General features: G+C 40.6%; 2 protein-coding genes across 2 annotated transcripts in view; both read left to right on the forward strand.

Moving 5' to 3' along the window:
- Positions 1-375: 375 nt before the first annotated feature.
- Positions 376-21,316, forward strand: part of LOC311034540 (uncharacterized protein) — a gene marked incomplete at its 3' end in the record, with an annotated part of 71,042 nt that continues 50,101 nt past the window's right edge. Inside the window, exons 1-2 of the mRNA XM_084042419.1 lie at positions 376-497; positions 4,459-4,921. Of these exons, the coding sequence (XP_083898545.1) occupies positions 392-497; positions 4,459-4,921 (569 nt within the window). The 5' untranslated portion in view covers positions 376-391. The remainder of the gene's footprint in view (positions 498-4,458; positions 4,922-21,316) is intronic.
- Positions 12,742-16,184, forward strand: LOC311034669 (uncharacterized protein). The gene is made up of 2 exons (XM_084042606.1): positions 12,742-12,967; positions 14,966-16,184. Exons 1-2 carry the CDS (start codon positions 12,852-12,854, stop codon positions 15,882-15,884), a joined length of 1,035 nt encoding a protein of 344 aa, XP_083898732.1. The 5' UTR covers positions 12,742-12,851; the 3' UTR covers positions 15,885-16,184.

Genomic DNA, 21,316 nt, shown 5'->3' on the forward strand with positions numbered 1-21,316 from the left:
AATCCACTCTGTGTCTTCCAAGCGACCGGCAAATGGTTTGTTTGCAAAACGGCTTGATCCTCTGCAACAGCGAGCCTCTGGGTGGATTTACCTCCTGATTAACTTGCTCGAAGTCCTTCAGGGCGTCGCATAGAATATCGCGGAGTTTCACTCGCGCTATGAGCTACCACTCTCGTCTCCACTACTATGACAGGATACAGAGACACGCCATGTTTGATTCAGTACATTCATAAAACGTAAGGTGAGCGTAACGTGGATGCAGGGGGTGTGTTGGGGACTTGCGCGTGCGTGTGCGTACGATAGCAGTTTGCTGAATGAAAACAAAATGTTTTATTCTCTTGGTGCTTTCCACAGATAACCACAGGGACAGAGGTGTACGCTATCAAGAGAGATGGCCTCCAAAAGATCATTAACAGAGGAGCGGAACGGCGAGATGAACCAGGGACATGGACTGCTTGATGCAATGCTGCAACCTGTAGTAAAGTTGTACAGGCTAGGTATGTACTGTTTTATTCACAGGTAGTTAAACTTAGAGTAAACCTCTTATAACAAAGACATAACGTGTCTCTTTTCGTCTTTAATGATTTAAGAACACTTCATTAAGTGATTAACAAATGTTGTTGGAAAAAACATTAAGTTACAGTTAAATAATGAAGAGAGTTGTAGTGTTACCTTGCGTTCATTCGATTCTCCTACACAAATCCTGACATTTTTGCCACTGAGCTATTACCCCCACCTGCTTACTCTGTAAAGACCTGTTTCATTTTATTTTGACCTTCAGGCAGTATCACTTGTCAACCAGTCATGTCAGACATAAGAGTTCTCAACAGGCCTGAAGGTTGCCAGTTGGCAGTGCCGGTGGCTCAAATTATAGCAGTGAGAGAGAACAGACTTATAGTTGCCGAAATGGCAACTTCACATGTCCAATAAAAATGTTGTAATTTATACTTAGATTTACAAACCCACAACACATAGCATCTGTGTTGCATTCTGGGCTTGCATATCTGCTATGTTCAGTGCGCAACACCGCCCTGTGCGGTGTTACGCACTGAACAAGTACAAATCAGGCTTTTGTCTGCCTCAGCGTCTGTCTGATTTATGACTCAAGTAAGTAACCTTTCACAACGTTAAACAGTACAACAGTCGCGCACCGAACACAGCAGCAGACCTGCATTCTGGGCTTGCATATCTGCTATGTTCAGTGCGTAACACCGCCCTGTGGCAAAATCCACTCAGGCTTTTGTCTGCCTCGGTCGGTGTCTGTCTGATTTATGACTCAAATAGGTAACCGTTCACAACGTGCTAGATCTCGATGTATTATGAGTTTCAGTGAGGTTGTAGATCAAATGGCTATTCAGTGCCTAACATCAGCGTACAATTAAGTATAAATCAGAACGAAGCTAGAGGCCCGGCTCGGCCCGACTAATTAGCGTACATTATCGGCCCGAAAACATTGGGTTCGGGTAGAAATTTGGGAACTCTAATCAGACTAGACCTATATAGATCTAAATGTCTCAATAGAAGAGCAGGGAGACCAAACACAACCACCCCAGTTGTATATGAATGAATATTTATTAATACATTTATTTCCGTGTCCACTGTCTAGACAATTTCTTCACCCATCCCACATGGGATTATCAGGCACATCAATTTAAAACAAATACAAACATTTCAGTGTATACCCAGCCAGCAACTCATGATACATAATGCAACCTGATTTTGAAGAAGACACATACAGTACATACATTCATATAGACCTGCACACGTATACATTAAGTTAATGAAAATGAAAGTTCATCTATTATAAGTCACCCTTCTCCTGTTACACACTTTTATAAAGACATTCTGTAAAAATATGACGATTAAATGTATTAAATTAAAGCACCATTCTCATAATCTATCAGGTTTAGATCAGGGGTTTTGATTTTTTTAAATAATATTTCTCTCAGATCATGATACAAAGGACAAAATAAAATACAATGGATTTCATTCTCGACCTCATTCAGATCACAGTATTCACATATTCTATCCTCAGCTACGCCCCTATATCTTCCTGTTTTTATATGTAGTGGCAGAATGCCACATATCTGCGCATAAAGTGACCTCTGACTTTTAGTAAAATTATACAATACATATTTTTCACATTTATAATCTTTTTTTAAACGGACAATTTGTTCTTAATTTTGGCTTTTGCCAAATGTCTTCTGCCCAAGCTTTTGCCCCCAAAAAACTAGAGATGCACCGATCAATCGGCCGCCGATTTAAAAAAGCAGGTTTTAGGTCAAACCGGCGGATCGGTGCTCGGCCGGTCACCGTCATAAATTCCGATTTTATGCCGGTCAAATTGATACTGCGTTGGCACTGCGCAGCAACAGCATGATGATCAAAGTCGTGCGAGTCGACTCAGTAAACATTAGCAAGAGAAGCCCACAAATGGTGCTGATTACCTTTGAAATATAAGGATACATATATTGAATATCTATATAATATGGAATATATTATATTCCATAATGCTGCGCGCAGTTATAGCCTTGTCAATGTCGTGACTGTCGGTTCGTCAATCACAGGGAATTTAAAGGCAGTAAGTGCGTCACCAGGCTTCTCAGTAGCTGCAGTATTCCTCCTACCTGCACGGTTACCTCTTATTCCAAATAAATTACTAGGCGCCATCTGAAAAGTCCTTAATGCTGTAAACAGCTTCCAACAACAACTCTAAAAGACGTTGTGATCATGGTCCACACCGCTGGTTTAATTCATGTGCCTACAGACGTCTTCTCGCCTATTAAAGCTTGTTAAGACTCGTCCGAAAGTTTAACAAAGTCCACTGAGCAACACAGAGCAGTGTAACATTTTTAGCCAGAGGTTAAAACAAGCCAAAACATTGACATAAGGTGAGCTGAGAGAGATGAAGCAGGGACCCCCTTCTATATTGTATGAAATTGAACTTTATTTTTTACTTGGTCTGCTCTTTTTCCCCCCCTCTACGCCTATATACCATTTTGCCAAAAATAGCAGATCTACAAGCTCCTGAGCTTGTAGATCTGCTATTTTTGGCTTTAGTCCTCCTCAGAAATGGGATGCTAGTGGTTAATGTAAAAAAATATCATATCACACAAAGATTTGGCGGCCCCCCCCTGTAGTAACTCTGAGGACCCCCTGTTGAAGACCCCTGGACTAGAGTGACATAAGATACATTTCTCACCTTGAAAACAATTAAATGCAGACATGTCCTGCTATGTGTCTGAATGGGAAAACCTTATTTGTTTATTTTTGCTTTTAGCGCAAATAAGAAAATAATTTTGCATTAAGATAAGATTTTTTTTGTTAAAAAATTACCATTTTTAATAAATAATAATTTCAATAACTGATCTCAATATGGACCCATAATAAGTTTTGCCAAAATCATGCAGCTCTATAACAGTGACAGCCATGACAGCAATAGTACAAATAAAAAAATAAAAATAAAATGATATAGGCTACAGTAGTATTCTTTTTTTTAATTCTTCTTGTTTTTGTAATGACTTTAGGCCTTTCGTTGCATAGTTAGGGCATCAATATTATAGCCATATCATGATATTAGACTGGATATCGTCTGTGATTTTGGATATTGTACTATTATGATATGGCATAAGTGCTCTTTTCCTTTTTTAATCTTATTGGTACTCTGTATTGGCAAATACACAAAACTAAGTACTACTGAAAAAAATCTAGTTAGAAAATAGAAAATCGGTAGGTCAGACTTTTAAAAAAACGGTAATCGGTATCGGCCAAGGATTTTGCAATCGGTGCATCTCTAAAAAAACATTTTGCACGTATTCTGTTTTTAAACTCCTCCACATTCACAGTTATTCTTTGGAAATACTATTCATCCAGACCACATTCCCGTAATAAATCAAAGATTTCAGAGACCCATTTATACTCGCCCCACCCCTCTCATCTGACCATGTCGGTGATGTGATGCGATGGTTAATAAAAGAAAACCTTTTTACCATGATTTAATTGGTTCTTGCCACAGACAGAAAGTGTGATCCCCAAGAGGAGCCATAGATTTTTACCGGCTTGCGAGCTGGTCTAAGAAGAGACTGACCACTAGACAGTCAACAGATTCTCAACAGATTCTCGACATGTTTTCAATCAGTGGAAATAAGCAAGAGGTCTAAGCCAATGGGTAGCCACTAGCAGTGTTGCCAGATTCTGCGAGACAAATCAGCAAGCTGGTATACATGACGTGTCATGTCTTGTTTTTTTTAGATGAATCATAGAATCAAAATTGAATGATGAACAGTTGAACCGTAATCAAATTGTGAGGCCAATTACGAAATACACCTGAAATACCTGTACAGAAATTAGTGTGAGATGCTTTTAATATTAGACCATTATCATTTGGTTATACAACACAACTTGCATGTTATTTCAAAACATTTTATGGTTTCCTTTTCCCCTCATTTTCCAATCCAGATATATTTAAACCCTACGACTGTGACCAGTGTGGGACAAGGTTCAAACAGAGCGTTGCTCTCAAACGTCACCAGAGAATTCATCATACAGGAGAGAAGCCCTACCACTGTGACCAGTGTGGTAGAACGTTCAACCGAAACTTTACTCTAAAATGTCACCAGAGAATTCATACAGGAGAGAAGCCCTACCACTGTGACCAGTGTGGGGAACGGTTCAGCCGGAGTAGTACTCTAAAAATTCACCATAGAATTCATACAGGAGAGAAACCTTACCACTGTGACCAGTGTGGGAAATGGTTAAGCACCAGCACTAATCTCAAACTTCACCAGAGAATTCATACAGGAGAGAAGCCTTACCACTGTGACCAGTGTGGGAAAACATTCAACCAAAACAGTCTTCTTAAACAGCATCAGAGAATTCATACAGGAGAGAAGCCTTACCGCTGTGTCCAGTGTGGAGAAGGGTTCAGCCAGAGCAGTACTCTCAAAGTTCACCAGAGAATACATACAGGTGAGAAGCCCTACCACTCTGACCAGCGTGGGGAAGCGTACAGAGAACGGAGGACCTTAAATAAGCAAATCCAAACAATTCACACTGAATTGAAGCCTTTCAGTTGGGAATAGTGCGAGAAGGGATTTAACCGACATAGTTTAAAGGCTCTTCAGCACATCTGTAGTGGATTTGCTGTTGTGAGCTTTGGAAATATTGTAATTTTTAATTGGTTTATTTCATGGACATTGCCTTTTGTGTGAACACTGTTCAGGAGGTGTTTGTTCCGCCCAGAACTCCTTGTCAAGAAGACACATTTAATAGTCACACTTCCTCCCTTTGGAAACGTTAAGTGGAAATGGATTTTTTTTTTGCATAACAAATATTATTGAATTGTCTATAAAGAATATTGCATTGTCTACATATGAATAATGCATAGCTTAAATATGAATATGTCTGCACTCGGGTGGCACACTGGTAAAGTCTGTTTGAATCCAACGTCGTGCATCCGGCTTTGTCAAGCGTATATACAAATACAATTGGCCAGTTTTCGGCTGAAGGGTGATATTTTGTCACTGCAAGTATTCCTACGGTCTGGAGTGGCACCTGTCAGCAGGGAGTCTTGGGCGGGAGGAGTAGGATGAAGGCTCTACAGCACCCTCCTGGTGGGGGCTCCTCACTGGCAGGTGAGTCAGTAGGATACAACAACAGTGACAACAAACACATGTTTGTAGGGGAGGAATCAATTGGTATAACGACTAAATTGGGAAGAAAAAGGGGCAAAAAGCACCATGCATTGTCTAAATAAGAATATTGCATAATCTCTTTATGGACATATGATTTGCAGACTAATTTCATTATAGTTGTAATCAGAAAGTAATGTTTATTGTGAGGTATATTTTCTTTTTGTGTGTTCATAAATGTTACACTACTGTTATGTTTATGTCATATGCATAATGAGTGAGTTCTTGTTTATTTTATATCTTTATGTATTAACAATTTGACGGTGGAATGAGGCTGATATAAGAATGTCGTGATTGAGCCAAATAAATCCATCAGCAGATGAAGAACAAGTGTGTTGTGTTTTGCCTGGAGGCAGTGATAATGACTCTCTGTTGATGAGCTCTGTGCTTATGTTTGTTGAAGCTCTTCAAGACAACACTGTAATGCAGTGCTTTTCATACTTTGTGTCCAAGGCAAGATCTTAGCACACACCTGTATTCACAGCTAAAATAACTGCTCAAGCTTGTAGATCGGCTATTTATTTTTTAAATTCTGAAAACAAAAGTAAATTAATAATTCAAATGTTCTGTTTATGACATGCCCAAAATAGGGTATATATATATGTATGTTGTATTACATTGAATTTACTCTTTTGTTGTAATATATCGGCCTTAAAATCCAGTCCTATATTGCGCTGATCAGAGCAATGGTCTCTTGGTTGTGGCCATTTGAAGTGTTAAACACTGCTGTAGCACTGTTGAGCAATGGTGTGGCTGTAGTCCCCGGGTGCCCCTGACGTGGTCCCTGGTGTCTATTCTCATGGCCAGACCCCTGAACAGTGTTTGTGGCACGTGTGGTGCGGATTGGAGTAACATGAGCCTGGGGACCCCTGAAGTGGTCCCTGGGGTCCACACATGGTCCCTGGTTTGTATTCTCATGGTAGACCCCTGAACAATGTTTTGTACCAAGTTTGGTGCGGATCAGAGCAACGGTGCGCCTCGCAAGTCCGGATCTTATGTTTGTGACACCCAACGGTCCACTGTCGACCCACCCTCTAAGCAATTAATATAAGATATTTTACACTAATAATATTGATAATATAAATCTTCATGGTATGGCATGGGTAAAATACATTTAGACAGGAGTCAAGATGTCCTTCTCTGTGTCAGTTTATTGTACGGATTGATCCGGGGAGTTCTCCAACAATCATAGAGCATACAGGGGATTATATACACCTCACTCACACATACAGGGGATTATATACACCTCACTCACATACAGGGGATTATATACACCTCACTCACACAAGAAGCTTTGTATCCATCTGGGATCCTCATTACAGGCTGGCCTTTACCTAACCTAGGTCGTATAAACAGACCTTTACCTAACCTAGGTCATATAAACCACCGGCTTCGAATGCTATCAATGCATTGAATGGGAGATTATCACGTTTTATCAGACCATTGAATGGGGCGAGTAGGTGAGGAGTAGGCGATACACGGACCTACCGCGATTTGTCAGACCATTCATTGGGCGTAATCAGGAGCTACTGACCTACTTTGGAGGCGGAGCAGTCCCCACAACAATATTTACGATTCTGTGCCTATCGGTACATAACTCCAACGGCGCTGAGTAGGCTCAGGCGAGCGTCGCACCGCTCAGGACGGCAACTCGGTCGCTTTAGCTCCCTCGGTGGTCCTTCCGCGGGGCTCCAGCTCGCCTGAGACTGCACGCCTCCGTCATGGTCCGAAACCAAAACAACCAAAAGCGAAACTGAACTATTTAAGTCGTCTCCGTAGGTAGGTCAGTATGTCTCGATAACACCCAATGAATGGTCTGATAAATCGCGGGTAGGTAAGTAGGTCGCCTACTTCGCCCATTCAATGGTCTGATAAAACGTGATAATCTCCCATTCAATGCATTGATAGCATCCGAATCAGGTGTATAAACAGACTTTCACCTAACCTAGGTCAAAGGTCATATAAACAATGAACTGTGTATCCTGAACTGAACCGTGTCCCATCAATGTGCTTTTTACTACCATGGCCGTGTTCGGCCGCTAGAGGGCAGCGTAAACCCATATAATGGATCAAGTGTATTGGTGGTTCCCAAACATTTTAGCTCAAGACTCAAAAGAGAAATGAGAGTTTGGCCCGGGACCCAAACTGGGGAAAATACAGAACTACAAGCTTGATCTACGCGTTGCAAGCTTGTGGATCTGCTATTTTCACTACTTCTAAATCTTATTTTACTTATTTTTATTGTATTTATTCTAGGGATGTCCGATATTATCGGCCTCCCGATATTATCGGCCGATATTAGCATAAAAATTGATATCGGGAAAATATCGGTATCGGTTTTTGAATTTTTTTTTTTTTTTTTTTTTGCTTTATAAATAAGTTACAGGAGTTCTTACTGTATATGGTGTGTGTGATATGAAATTTGAGCTTACCCTAATCACAATAATCCCCGCATATATCGGTATCGGTTGATATCGGTATCGGTAATTAAGAGTTGGACAATATCGGTATATCGGTTATCGGTAAAAAAGCCAATATCGGACAACCCTAATTTATTCATTAAACCCTGAGGAAGACTTTACTGACTTTTACTTTTTAATAAACTTTTTGCATTCTTTTTAATAAGCGTTTTGCATCGTGGCTAAGAGCTCTGTGGCCTCTTCCTTTGTCAATAAAATTATTTTTTATTCAGGAAATACTTTTGAAAACATCTTGGAATTGTTTTTTTTTTAAAAGATTTTTTTTGGGGCTTTTTATACCTTTTATTTAGAGAGGGACAGGGAAAGTAGGCTGACAGGAAATGGGGACAGAGATGGGGGGTGACATGCAGCAAAGGTCGTCGGGAACGGGAGTCGAACCCGCGACACGCTGTCAGGCTGGCATTGCAGCCTAGGGTGCCTGGACCGTCACGCTACGGCCCAGGCCTTGGAATTGTTTTTAATTGAAAAGTTGTGATTTCGTTTTTTAAATCTTTTGAAATAATTATTTTTGTTTTAATGTAGGAAAAGAAAGAAATATACCCACGACCCGCAACCCAAACATGGGTCCCGACCCACTGTTACTACAGACAAATTTTTTTCCCCCCAAAATCTGAAGATTTTGTCTGAAAATACACATTGACACCAACATAGTTAGTGAAGACAATGTGTATAATACACAACAACAACAAACAAACAAAACAAACATGTAATGTACCGATCAACACTGATCAACACTGATGTGCTGTTGAACAAATCTATAAAGCCATCAAAGCTGCATCATCATTTAGAGACAACTCATGGTCACTTAAAATAAAAACCTGTGGAATTTTTCTAAGCTGGTCTCAAATCTCTCAACAGTCATGATGAGACAATCAGCTAAATATGGAGAGCTACCTTTAGAAACCTTTTATCAAGTTGCATGGAAGGCTTTCTTTAAAATAGAATAAAAACAATTCCATACAATATAATGAATGGGTGTCTCTGCTTCATCTCTCTCTGCTAAGAGGTCCTTGGCCTGAACAAAAAAAAACATCTTTATCAACAGTGCTTCTCAAACTTATTTGTGTCAAGAACGCCCAAATTAATGTATTTGTCTTTGTGCAAGCCCCCCTGATACAAGATTTGTGTTGATACAATGTTTTCAATGTTTCACAATTCTTTTAAAATATCTGCTCCCCTGTTATGTCCGATTAGGGCTCAAGTGATTTAATGGAGAAAAAGGAACAATATGATTATTTATTTTGTATTCCAATATCCAGGCAGTTACTTGCTGCTATTTGGCTCCTGGCCCCTTGGGGGCAGCAGAGATCCTTGTGCAGAGGTAATGCAAACACAGTGAGCTTCATTCACCAATATGTGCTTGGAAATTATCTTACTTTGTGTGCAGATAGTACAAACTTAAGGATAGTCCAGTAGGAGTATCAGTGGCTAACACATGCATGGTAGACTGTTAACGGTTTGTGTTGAAAGGAACCATGGACTCACTCCTATCAAAGTGGTAAAGTGGGGTCCGTGGATCCCCAGGGATCCATGCAAAGTCTGTAACTAAAATAACAATGAAAAGTACAAAAGCACAATGAACGCAACAATAAAACAATAGACTTTAAGAGATGTGATATTATTCATCATACACCACTTCTGCTTGTATCAGTGATCATGTTGATGATACTATGAATGTATCTACAGCATCAGTCTGCTCACCATTGAGGGAAGACTTTAAAGTGAACCTGATAGCGCTGGGGACCCCTAGAACCCCCTCAAGGACCCCTATGGGTTCCAAGTTGGTTAAACTGAACCTGACACGACAATGTTTTTCATGTGAAGAAAATATTTTGTGGCAGGCACCCCACATACAAGATGTGTGTTCAAATGTTTCAAAAAATATTCCAAGATTATGTAAATAAATAAATGCATCACATCTTGATGCATTGTGAGTTTGTAGATCTGCTATTTTCAAATAGCTTATGTATATAGGGGATATATATACTTGATTAAACTGGTTTTGATTCTATATTAACTACTGTAATTTAGCTAGGGACCCCTTCAACCCCCTCAAGGATCCCTGGGGGTCCACGGACCCCACTTTACCACTTTGATAGGAGTGAGTCCATGGTTCCTTTCAACACAAACCGTTAACAGTCTACTAGCAGAGTGAGATCTGTACTTTTTAAAAACTATTATAGTATTAGTGACACATTACAGTCTACTAGCAGAGTAACAACAGTTTCGGGATTTAAAGATCAGTGGGTTAAATATCACTTATCAACAAAAAAGCAGCATGCTATGTAAAGTTAAAAAACACTTGTGGACACGAATCCTAATTCAGGTGCCCACATGCCTTAATGCCCAGATGGTTTTGGTGCCCACTTGTCCTGGTGCCTACCTCTCCAGGTGCCCACTCATCTTAGTGCCCAGTTATCTCCACCCCTAAGTTAAGTGCCCACTCGTCTAGGTGCCCACGTGTTTCTAGTCCCCAAATTGTTTTGGTGCCCAGTTGTCCAAATCTTGTCGAAATACTGGTAGTTGTGGTTTGCCTTTTGTCTTGTTTCTAAAGTGTAGTTGATTATTTGGTCTTGTTTCACATTTATTTTAATTATTTTTACCAGTGGTTCTCAAATATTTTCATTAATATTATTTGTCCCTAACCCCCATCTGAAAATTGTTTGTGCCAGGGACCCCCGTACCAGATTTGTGGTGTTGAATGATAGAAAAAAATGTCAAATAATCAATGTTAGGATAGAGGAACATAGAGGAACATTCTATGTGTACCATGTTTTTAACAGTAGGCTACTATTTTTTTATATCATTTTATAGTATTCTGTTCTATTTTTTTTTATACTAGACTACTATATTTTTTCTATGTTTTATATGCTATGTTTTCTCTATCTTAACATTGATCATTTGACCTTTTTTTGGTATCCTTAATTATTTTGGGTATTTTACCATTTTGTTCTATTTTTTAACAGTACTTTATATTTGTCAAATACACTCTTATATTGTACTTCTGACCTAGTTGTTGTGTTGTGTTTGGGGGTTTAAAGAACAGTGCCCAGTTGTCTATAGTGCCCAGATGGTTTTGGTGCCCACCTGTCCTAGTAAGTAAGTTTCTGAACGTGCCAAGGTATCGCGAGACAACCAAATCTCGCGATACAGCCGAGCCAGAAATCAGCGTTGCCATGTCCACTTATTATAAGCAACTTATAATATTATTATAAGCGGCTTATTTTTCTGTGGATTTGCTTGTTAATATTGGTAGTTGCGGATTGCGTTTTTTTTGGTCTCGCTTCTAAAATCTAGTTGATTATTTGGGCTTGCTTCACATTTTCAAAATTATTTTAACCAGTGGTTCTCAAATATCAAGGACCCCCAAATGAATATGTATTTGTCCCTAACCCCCATCTATAAATGTTTTGTGCCAGATTTAAAACCTCTTCCAAATCTTCCACATTTTATTTCAAGGTTTTAAAAAAAATAGCAGATCTAGTATAAGCTCACAACGTGTTCCAGATTCGCAACGCATTGTGAACTTGTAGATCAGCTATTTGCAATGTAGCATATACAGTATAGGTTAAAGTGCTCATGTCTTAGTTGCTTCTTTTGGGCTTGTTTTCCTACACCTACCTGGTTATAGGTTAAAGTGCTCATGTCTTAGTTGCTTCTTTTGGGCTTGTTTTCCTAGACCTACCTGGTTGCTTATTTCTCTCACACAATCTGGCAACAATCTTTGAAGAGTTTAGTCTTGTTTTTCTCGTTGCTTCAAACGGATTAAAACCTGGAGAGTTGAAGTGACGTCATTGATTGTTGAAGTTTATCAGGTAAATTTCATGTTGTATCTTCTTGTTGTTTTCACTACAGAATGTGTGTTTGTGTTGAGAATGTTACTTACTGTGTCACATATTAACCCACGCCGTGGATAAGGACAATAAGCTAACCAGTTAGCATAGTGTGCTAGCATAGCTGCTACAGCAGTCCTAGCAGATCAAACGTGTGTTGTTGGAATGTGTTGTGGTCTTGTGGAATTCATGGTCATTGTAGAAGATTTTACAATAACATGACTGTTGTGACCTCATTAGGACCTACATTTAACACATTCATTTATTAATATGAGCTGAGACACACATACGGGAATTTGAAATTAATTCAAGGACCCCAATGGAAACAAGCCCGCAAGGACTTTTTTGGCCGGACCTTTTAGACAAAAGCATTATAAATGTAACTGTGTTGTTTTACATTCTTTTGCCTAATACAAATTTCAATCAATCAATCAATCGGAGCGTGGTCGAATCCGCCATTCCTTCACTAGATGAAACAACACAGCCTTCACCATGGGAAATGAATGCACTGCGTAAAGGTCCTTGCACACTGGCGTTTTTTCGGTGCGTTTTTTCGGTGCGTTTTAATATCCGAAATTCGCAAAAAAAAACGGCACGCACAACATCCTTGCACACTGCAGTCCGATGCGTTTTATTTAAATTCGTGGCAATGTTTTCGCAGAACGAAAAAAATGGAGTCCTCAAGCAGTGATGACGATTTTGTGGTCCTGTCACTTGTGAAAAAAAGAAAAAGGAAAAGAGAATATTGGGTTCATCCTATCCTGACATTTCGTAAACAAGAAGGAGAGTTTCACACTTTGTACAAGAAGCTGCGGCTTTATCCCGTCCGTTTCCGAGTTGCTTTTAGGATGTCAGTGGGTCAGTTTGATGCTTTGCTAGCAACACTGGAGCCACATATTGAAAAGACCACCACAAACTTCCGTGAGCCCATAGATGCTGAACAGCGGCTGGCAGTATGTCTACGGTAGGAACACACACACACACACACACACACACACACGCACACACGCACACACGCACACGCACACGCGCACGCACACACGCGCGCACACACGCGCGCGCGCGCTAAAGTGCGCTGAATCTGCACTAGGCTATTCACTTCAGGATACACTTGACTACAGCCTAAAAACATGAAACATACAGACGAGATGGGTGTTCATTGTTGTCCTGTGATCAGCTTATCACATCTTTCTACCAAAACTGATAGTATAGGCCAGGGGTCTTCAACGTTTTTCAAGCCAAGGACCCCCTAGCAGAGAGAGAGAGAGAGAAGCAGGGACCCCCTCTATATTGCATACAATTGTGTTGCAGATTAAACTCTTTTTTTTGGGTCTGCTCTTTCCCCCCCATCTATACCATAGCCTATACCTCTTTGCCAAAAATAGCCTACCTACAAGCTCACAAGTCTCGCAGCAGGAGGCATTGTGAGCTTGTAGATCTGCTATTTTTGGCTACAATTCTCCTCAGTGGTTCAAGTGGTCAAATCAGTGGTGTCGTGGAGGCCACACGGGGTAGGACGGTAGATAGATCGTTCAAAGCAAACTTTTAGTTTCAGCTCTCTATAAATCATGGCATAGTAGTTTAAAAACGAGGCTAAAAAACATTTCCTATACAAACATGTTTCCTAATTTAAGGTAAAATAAAATGCGCGCGTGCCGTGTGCGCGCGCGGGACGTCATTAAAATGCCGTCCCTCCAGTAAAAAAAAATCACGAACCGCTGGGTAAAATATTTATATATCACACAAAGATTTAGCTCTGAGGACCCCCTAGGGGTACCGAACCCCCTGTTGAAGACCCCTGGTATAGGCTATCACATGTCACCTAGCTCCGACGGAACCTCTCCCTCCGTTGTATAGCTCCGAGATGAGGTTTGTAGCAACCACTAATGTAATAACGGCTCATACATTAGTGGTTGCTACAAGGTTCCTCGTTTCTTTCCACTTTACATGTTTCTTATCCCTTTCTGCACATCTTATCCAAAAAGTAAAGGTTTTCTGAAACGCTCACATATGTTTTAAGTTCTAGCTGGCAATAAAATCTATCCAACGAGTTGAAAAAAGTATTTAACTCGCTCCTGTCCTCATTGCGCAAGAGTTGCGCCCGTAGAGATAACATTACTGATTCCCCTACTGGTCAACTATTGAATTGCATCTTCTAGTGCAAAATATTATGGAACCGGCTGAGGACAGAGGCGAATTAAATACTTTTTTCGACTCGTTGGATAGATTTTATTACCAATCGACATCAAAATATACTTAAAGTACCAAAAGTAAAAGTACTCATTGTGCAGAATGTCCCATTTCACAGGTTCAAAATATATAAAAGATCTGCTATCTGCTTGTAGATCTGCTATTTTCAAATGGCCGAAAGGGCTGATGTGATTAGTGTGTTTTGTAAAACCATAATAATCAAAATCTACAAAGTAACTAAAGTTTTCATATAATAGTAGAAAAGTACAATATTTTCCTCCGAGATGTATAGTGAGGTAGAAGTAAAAGTATTGAAAATTGTAAATACTTAAGAAAGTAGAAAAAAAAATTATATGTACAGTACTTGAGTAAATGTACTTAGTTACTTTACACCACTGCTGTCAACAACACCCCAGTAGACCCAGTCATGCATAAAGAGTGAGTTCTCTCATTGCATAATGTGCACAAGCCATTTACAACATCTTGGCATCAATTTATGAAGCTTGTTGAAAACATAGAACATTCATCTTTTATAACAGGGGGGTATTCAACGTTTTTCAGGCCAAGGACCCCTTAGCTGAGATATAAAGCAGGTACCCAGTGGGCAAATGGCCAGCCCATCTGGTCTATTTATTAATAGATTTTTATTTTTTTATTTTATTACATATATCAAGTGGTTAAAATCCTCACATAAATATTTGGTGTCCCCCCTGTAGTAATTCTGAGGACCCCTGACTACCCCTGTGTTATAACAACATTTGCATGATTTCAGATATCTAAGCACTGGGGACTCCTTCACCACCATTGCCAACAGCTACATGATGGGCATCTCCACAGTGGGAAAGATAGTGAGGGAGACTTGTGACCAAATCTGGCTGCAGCTCAAGGATCAACACATGCCACCACCAAAACAGGAGATATTTCAGCACACGGCCAGGAGGTTCAATGAAAGATGGAACTTCCCTAACTGCATTGGAGCCCTCGATGGGAAACATGTTAGAATTGAGGCCCCTGCTAACACAGGTTCCCTTTTTTACAACTATAAACACACTTTTTCCATCGTCCTCCTGGCCTTAGTAGATGCCGACTACCGCTTCCTTGCCATCGACGTGGGGAGCTATGGTGGGAATAGCGACGGCGGCATACTCGCTGATTCTGCCCTGGGACAGGGCCTCCGGCGTGGAACATTGGGTGTCCCACCCCCATTGGAGCTACCTTCTGCACCTGAACTGGGGAGGGTCAATCACGTCATCGTGGCAGACGAGGCTTTTCCAATGAAGACATACCTGCTCCGACCCTACGGTGGAAAGCGCCTTGATGAGGACAAGCGCATCTTTAACCTCCGCCTGTCAAGAGCGCGTCGCATCTCTGAAAATGCGTTTGGCATCCTGACTCAGAGATTCAGGGTTTACAAAAGGCCATTTGAGTTGAACCCTGACCTGGTAGACAGCGTCATCAAAGCAACCTGCGTGTTATGCAACTACCTGCGCCCAGGGGTGGCTAGCCTGCACGATGACCGATTTGATGATGGTGAGGGCAGCGCGGCTCTGCAGGATCTCCAGAGGCCAAGGGGCAACCGGGCATCTGATGAGGCTTTTGACATTCGAGACACTTTTAAGACATATTTTGTCTCACCTGCTGGGGAGCTACAATGGCAGTACGACCGTGTGCGCCGTGGACTCACACTCTAGAGGACAGGACAAATATATCTCTTGGACACATGCAGCAATGTCATTAGAGATAGCTAGATAGATATTCATATTCAATGAACACAGTTGGCATAATTTCAAGTACTGTGAGCCAAGTCACTTTAGCTATATATTGTACACACAACACTGCAGACATTTTCAAATCAGTTCAGACATTACTATTGCCATTGTTATATTTTGCAGATTCAAAGCTGAACCACTAAAATGAATTGTTTTCACATTATTGTAATTTCTGTATGTACCACTGAATCAAATTGTTAGTTTAGTGTACCAAACTGATATTGTATGTTTATACACACACAGAAAATGTACTGTATATATACACAGTCACACACAATACATTCTGTACATTGTTCTGCATATTTAATGGTGTACATAAAGAAAAAGAGCAAAAGACCAATTAACTTGTTTCTTGTTTATTTTTAATTCATAAATACATATTTAACTTGCTGCTCAGAAGAGCAGAATCTGAACCAGTGCAAAGAGGTAAAAATACATGTTACCTTAGCCTAATAAATATGAATAAATAAATAGCTGATAAAATAGCATTTAAATGTGGCTACTCTAGCCTATATTAAATATTAATAAATAAATAGTTGAACAGGAATGATAAAATAATAGCATTTAAATGTGGCTACTCTAGCCTATATTAAGTATAAATAAATACATACATAGCTGAACAGGAATGATAAAATAATAGCATTTAAATGTGGCTACTCTAGTCTATATTAAATATTAATAAATAAATAGTTGAACAGGAATAATAAAATAATAGCATTTAAATGTGGCTACTCTAGCCTATATTAAATATAAATAAATACATACATAGCTGAACAGGAATAATAAAATAATAGCATTTAAATGTGGCTACTCTAGCCTATATTAAATATAAATAAATACATACATAGCTGAACAGGAATGATAAAATAATAGCATTTAAATGAGGCTACTCTAGCCTATATTAAATATAAATAAATACATAGCTGAACAGGAATGATAAAATAACATTTAAATTTGGCCTTTGGAATTTTTGTGAAAGAACTATTCAAACATTTGATTTTAACATAATATAAAGATATAAATAAGTCACAGAGAGCGATAGGTTGGCTCCTGGCCAAATTGCGGATAATAAACCCCTCCAAAGGCAGCATCATGAACCAATTCCTGCACCTTAATTTTTAGCATGGACATTTTCTCTGGGGGAAGTCTTCTCATGGTGGGGGCCAAGCTGTTGAGAAAAGTGGACACCTCATCAGTTTGCAGGTCCTGCCAGGTCTGACGCTGCTGTCGCTCACTCTCTCTCTCCTTCAATTTCATTTCCTCTCTTGTTTCTCTCCACTGAAGGTACCTCTCTAGGCTGTCATCACTCTCTGCCTGCCTCTTGCGTTTGGCACCTCCGCTACCTGAAGGGGTTGAGCTGCTCCCCCCTGAAGGGGTTGAGCTGCTCCCCCCTGAAGGGGTTGAGCTGGAGCTGCCCCTCCTCTCTGCCTCCATTGCTACACTGTTGTTCTCCCTCTCTGTCTGTGTGCTGTCACCTTCTTCCATTTCATTTTCCTCCTCCTCGTCATCATCATCATCATTCCCCTGGATGTTACCATCTGACCTGTTGAAAGTAGTTATGTGCTATCTGAGTTATGTGCAGCTAATACATTACACTCTGCTGTAAGCGTCACCACTGTTGTGGTGCATTTCTGGATAGCCTACGTTACCTTCTCTTTGCAGTACAAGCACTCAAGAAGGACAATGAGTCGAAATGCTTCCACTTCTTTTTTTTACTAGCCCCCTGTCCACTTCTGCCCTTTGCTGCTCTCTTCTCTCGTGTGTACGTGTCTTTCAGGTTACGCCACTTCTCCTTCACTGCTTTAACTAACGTCACACAAAATAGTACATTATATTAAAAGCCAATAAGCATGCAAGCAACTTATATGAACTGTTTATGACTAGCAACGTAACAACGGGTGTGCAATGAATAGCGATACCCCAAACGGGGCTGAATGAATTAATTAATAGCATTAGCAGCAAGCTAAGCTAAGCAATCAAGCTAGCCCTAGAACACAATCACTACTACAGTATATTGTACATCATTTGTTTTTCTATCAGTACCTACCATCCTGGCTTCCAAGCTCTTCTGCAATCCTCTGCCACAGTCTGTCTTTATACTCCGAGTCTTTATAGTCGGAACGTTGCTTTTCATAAAGCACTTTGTGCGGTTCGACGAGGTTTATAAGCTTCTCAGCCGACATGGTGGACTGGAGTCACAACAAGTATGGTGGCTCAGGATGGACACAACACTGCTCAAAAGGCGAACGACAGCTGCGGAAAACGCAAAATAATCGACCCTGGTCCGAAAAAAATAAATACGGACGAAATATTCGGCGGCAGTGTGCAAACGTCATTGACATAACGCGAGGTCGATTTTTTTTTTTACGTGCTCCGAAATTCGCCCCGTTATTCGGCCGAAAAGACGCACCAGTGTGCAAGGACCTTTAACGTGATCTGTCTGATCGGCCATCCGAATTTCGTTGCGCAAAACGTTGTGTAATTACGGTAAGAGATGCTCAGTGGCCCGCGGGGCTTTGATAAAAGCGGGAAAGGTCCCGAAAGATACATGACGTATCTTATCCAATCTTAATGTTTTATCAAATTTTATCAATATTAATAATTATTATTAAGCTATCACTTTGTTTTATTAAATGAGTGTCATCTTTTGGATTGTATAGTTCTCATGATATATATATATATATATATATATATATATATATATATATATATATATATATATATATATATATATATACATATATACGCACGCACGCACGCACACACACACACACACACTGTACCAAGTGAAGGAATTAATCTCCCTCACCTCACCTTTATCACTGGTTCTCAACATTGGGTCCAGGGACCACAAGGGGTCCAAATGGACCCTTACAGGTCTGTAACTCTGACAGAAATGGATCCAAATGAACCCTTACAGGTCTGTAACTATGAGTGTACAAATGGAACCAAATGGACCCTTACAGGTCTGTAACTCTTAGAGTGTACAAATCAGTGGCGTTCCCAGGAATTACATTTAGGGCAGGCGAGATTTTTTTTCTCGGGGGAAACAAGTTAACAACAACACTACACTCACTGACTACAAAACTGAAAAACGTTAACAAAAACTATATGCAATTATAATTAATGTATGTATGTATTGCACTGGTCCTGGCGCCGCCAAGGTCTTGGCAGCGGTGGTGAAAGCCTAAAGGTAGCGTCCTCTGGATGAATCTCTTCTTCAGCGGTGGTCTCTTCATGTTGTAGTTTAGTAATGAATGGCTCAAGCTGCTCTCAGAGGCGAACAGCGTATTACTCTAATGTCGAAGCAAGGCGCCCCCGCCCTCTTTCTTCTACAATAGAAGAGTTAGGAGGTCACATTCTAATACAACCGAAATACCCAATTTCGGCACCGGCCTCAGTGGCGCACCTCGCTAATCACTAGACTCCCAACCCACTACCACTGGTAGGCTGGGTTCGACTCCCGCTGTTAGCCTCTCAGAGCCCCTTTTATGGCAGGTGAGTACAGGTGATGGCCCAGACTCCCACACATGGCACTCCTGGCACCCCATGAAGACGAAGGCATACATTTGCATCACTATAGGCGAGGGTCGCTCTGCTGAATGGATACGGTAGTGATTGGCTGCCTGGCGGGCTAATGGCCCGACGGACACTATTCTGTTTGGATTTTTTTCACTGCCTGTTTTTCAGTCAGTTTTTTACTTTATTTTCTAGGGGAGGCGATTTTAGTTGGGCAGGCAGCCGCCTGCCCTGCCTCTACGGTGGGTACGCCACTGGTACAAATAGAACCAAATGGTTACAGGTCTGTAACTCTTAAGAGTGGAGGCACGCATTGCTGCTTGTCTGGCTGACATCTCGGAGTGGATGTCGACGCACCACCTGAAGCTCAACCTGGACAAGACCGAGTTGATGTTTCTCCCGGGGAAGGGCTGTCAAAGACATGGCCATCACCATTGATAATACTGTGGTGACGTCAACTCGGACTGCGAGGAATCTGGGTGTGACCCTGGACGACCAACTGTCGTTGTCGGCAAACATTGCATCGGTGACACAGTCCTGCTGATATCTCCTCTACAACATCAGGAGGATTCGCCCCTTCCTCACGGAAAAGGCAGCCCAGGTGCTCATCCAGGCTCTTGTCATCTCCCGCCTGGACTACTGCAACTCCCTCCTTGCTGGTGCCCCGGCATCTGCCATCAGACCTCTGGAGCTTGTTCAGAAAGCTGACTGACTACATCTACAGACCTACTGACTGACTATACGTATAGACTGACTGATTCTTCTGTATATATTATAGACTGACTGACAGATTACTTTTCAACCAACCTTTTTTTCTGGTGTGCTCTGTGTCGCTGTATTCAAGCAGCTAGGCATTGTGCATTTTATGGTATTGCTGCCGTACAAAGTTATCTAGCTTTGTGAGGCTTCGCCTACGGAACCGCATGTGTTCGGAACCGCAAGTCCCACTGGCTCTTTTCCATGATGCCTTGTGTCCGGTTATCCTGGGTGAACTTCCGCAACATAATATAGATAAAAAAAACATAGACACTGCATCTATATCCTTTTTTTCTTTTCTTTTGCTGCAACCAGCAGCTCTATAACTCACCACGTTGTTTGGTCGGTCATTCTATCTGTGGTTGGTTGGTCCAAAAATATTCTCTTTCACAGACACAGCTTTCACCCTAAGAAGCTTAAATGTGCCATGTAGCACAAGTGTGTATGTGTGTGTAAATATGTGTTTGTGTTCAGGCACATTTGAAAATGAGGGTTGTCAATGGAACAGTAACAGTTTTTTTCCCTTGGAGGCTAAAGTTTGGCATAGAGGTTGATTGTCTGTGTGAAGGTGTGTGTTTGTGTTCAGGCCAATTGACTGGAGGGCCATCTGCTGTGAACTCATTTAATATAACATAATGAAATGCTGTATTTCCATTATTTGACATACTTTGTCTTTGTCACAGCCTGTGTGGCTGTCTGGCTGTAGTGTTTATTTATTTCATAAAACATTGGGGCATTTCTTTTCTTTTAAAATGACACATGCCCATTGTGGCTGATAATTATAATATTCTAATAGTATTATATTTGACAGAGAATGAAATGCTATCAGAGTGCCTTAATATGGTATTGTCCTTACTGTGATAGCTACAGTATTTCAAATGTACGGTAGGTTGAATTGTATTTGTACTTCTATCTTCCACTGCTCCTATTGTGCAGTGTACAGTTTTATACAAATACTAGATGAATACATTTAGCAAGAATTAAGCTTTTTCCTTACACTTTTTGAAATAATAGTTAATTATTTCAAAAAGAATAAAGCAAAAAGCTTAATTCCTTTTGGTATTATTTCCCCATCATGT

The sequence above is a fragment of the Gymnoscopelus microlampas genome, assembly GCF_963454915.1.
Source record: "Gymnoscopelus microlampas genome assembly, chromosome: 19".
Taxonomy (NCBI): domain Eukaryota; kingdom Metazoa; phylum Chordata; class Actinopteri; order Myctophiformes; family Myctophidae; genus Gymnoscopelus; species Gymnoscopelus microlampas.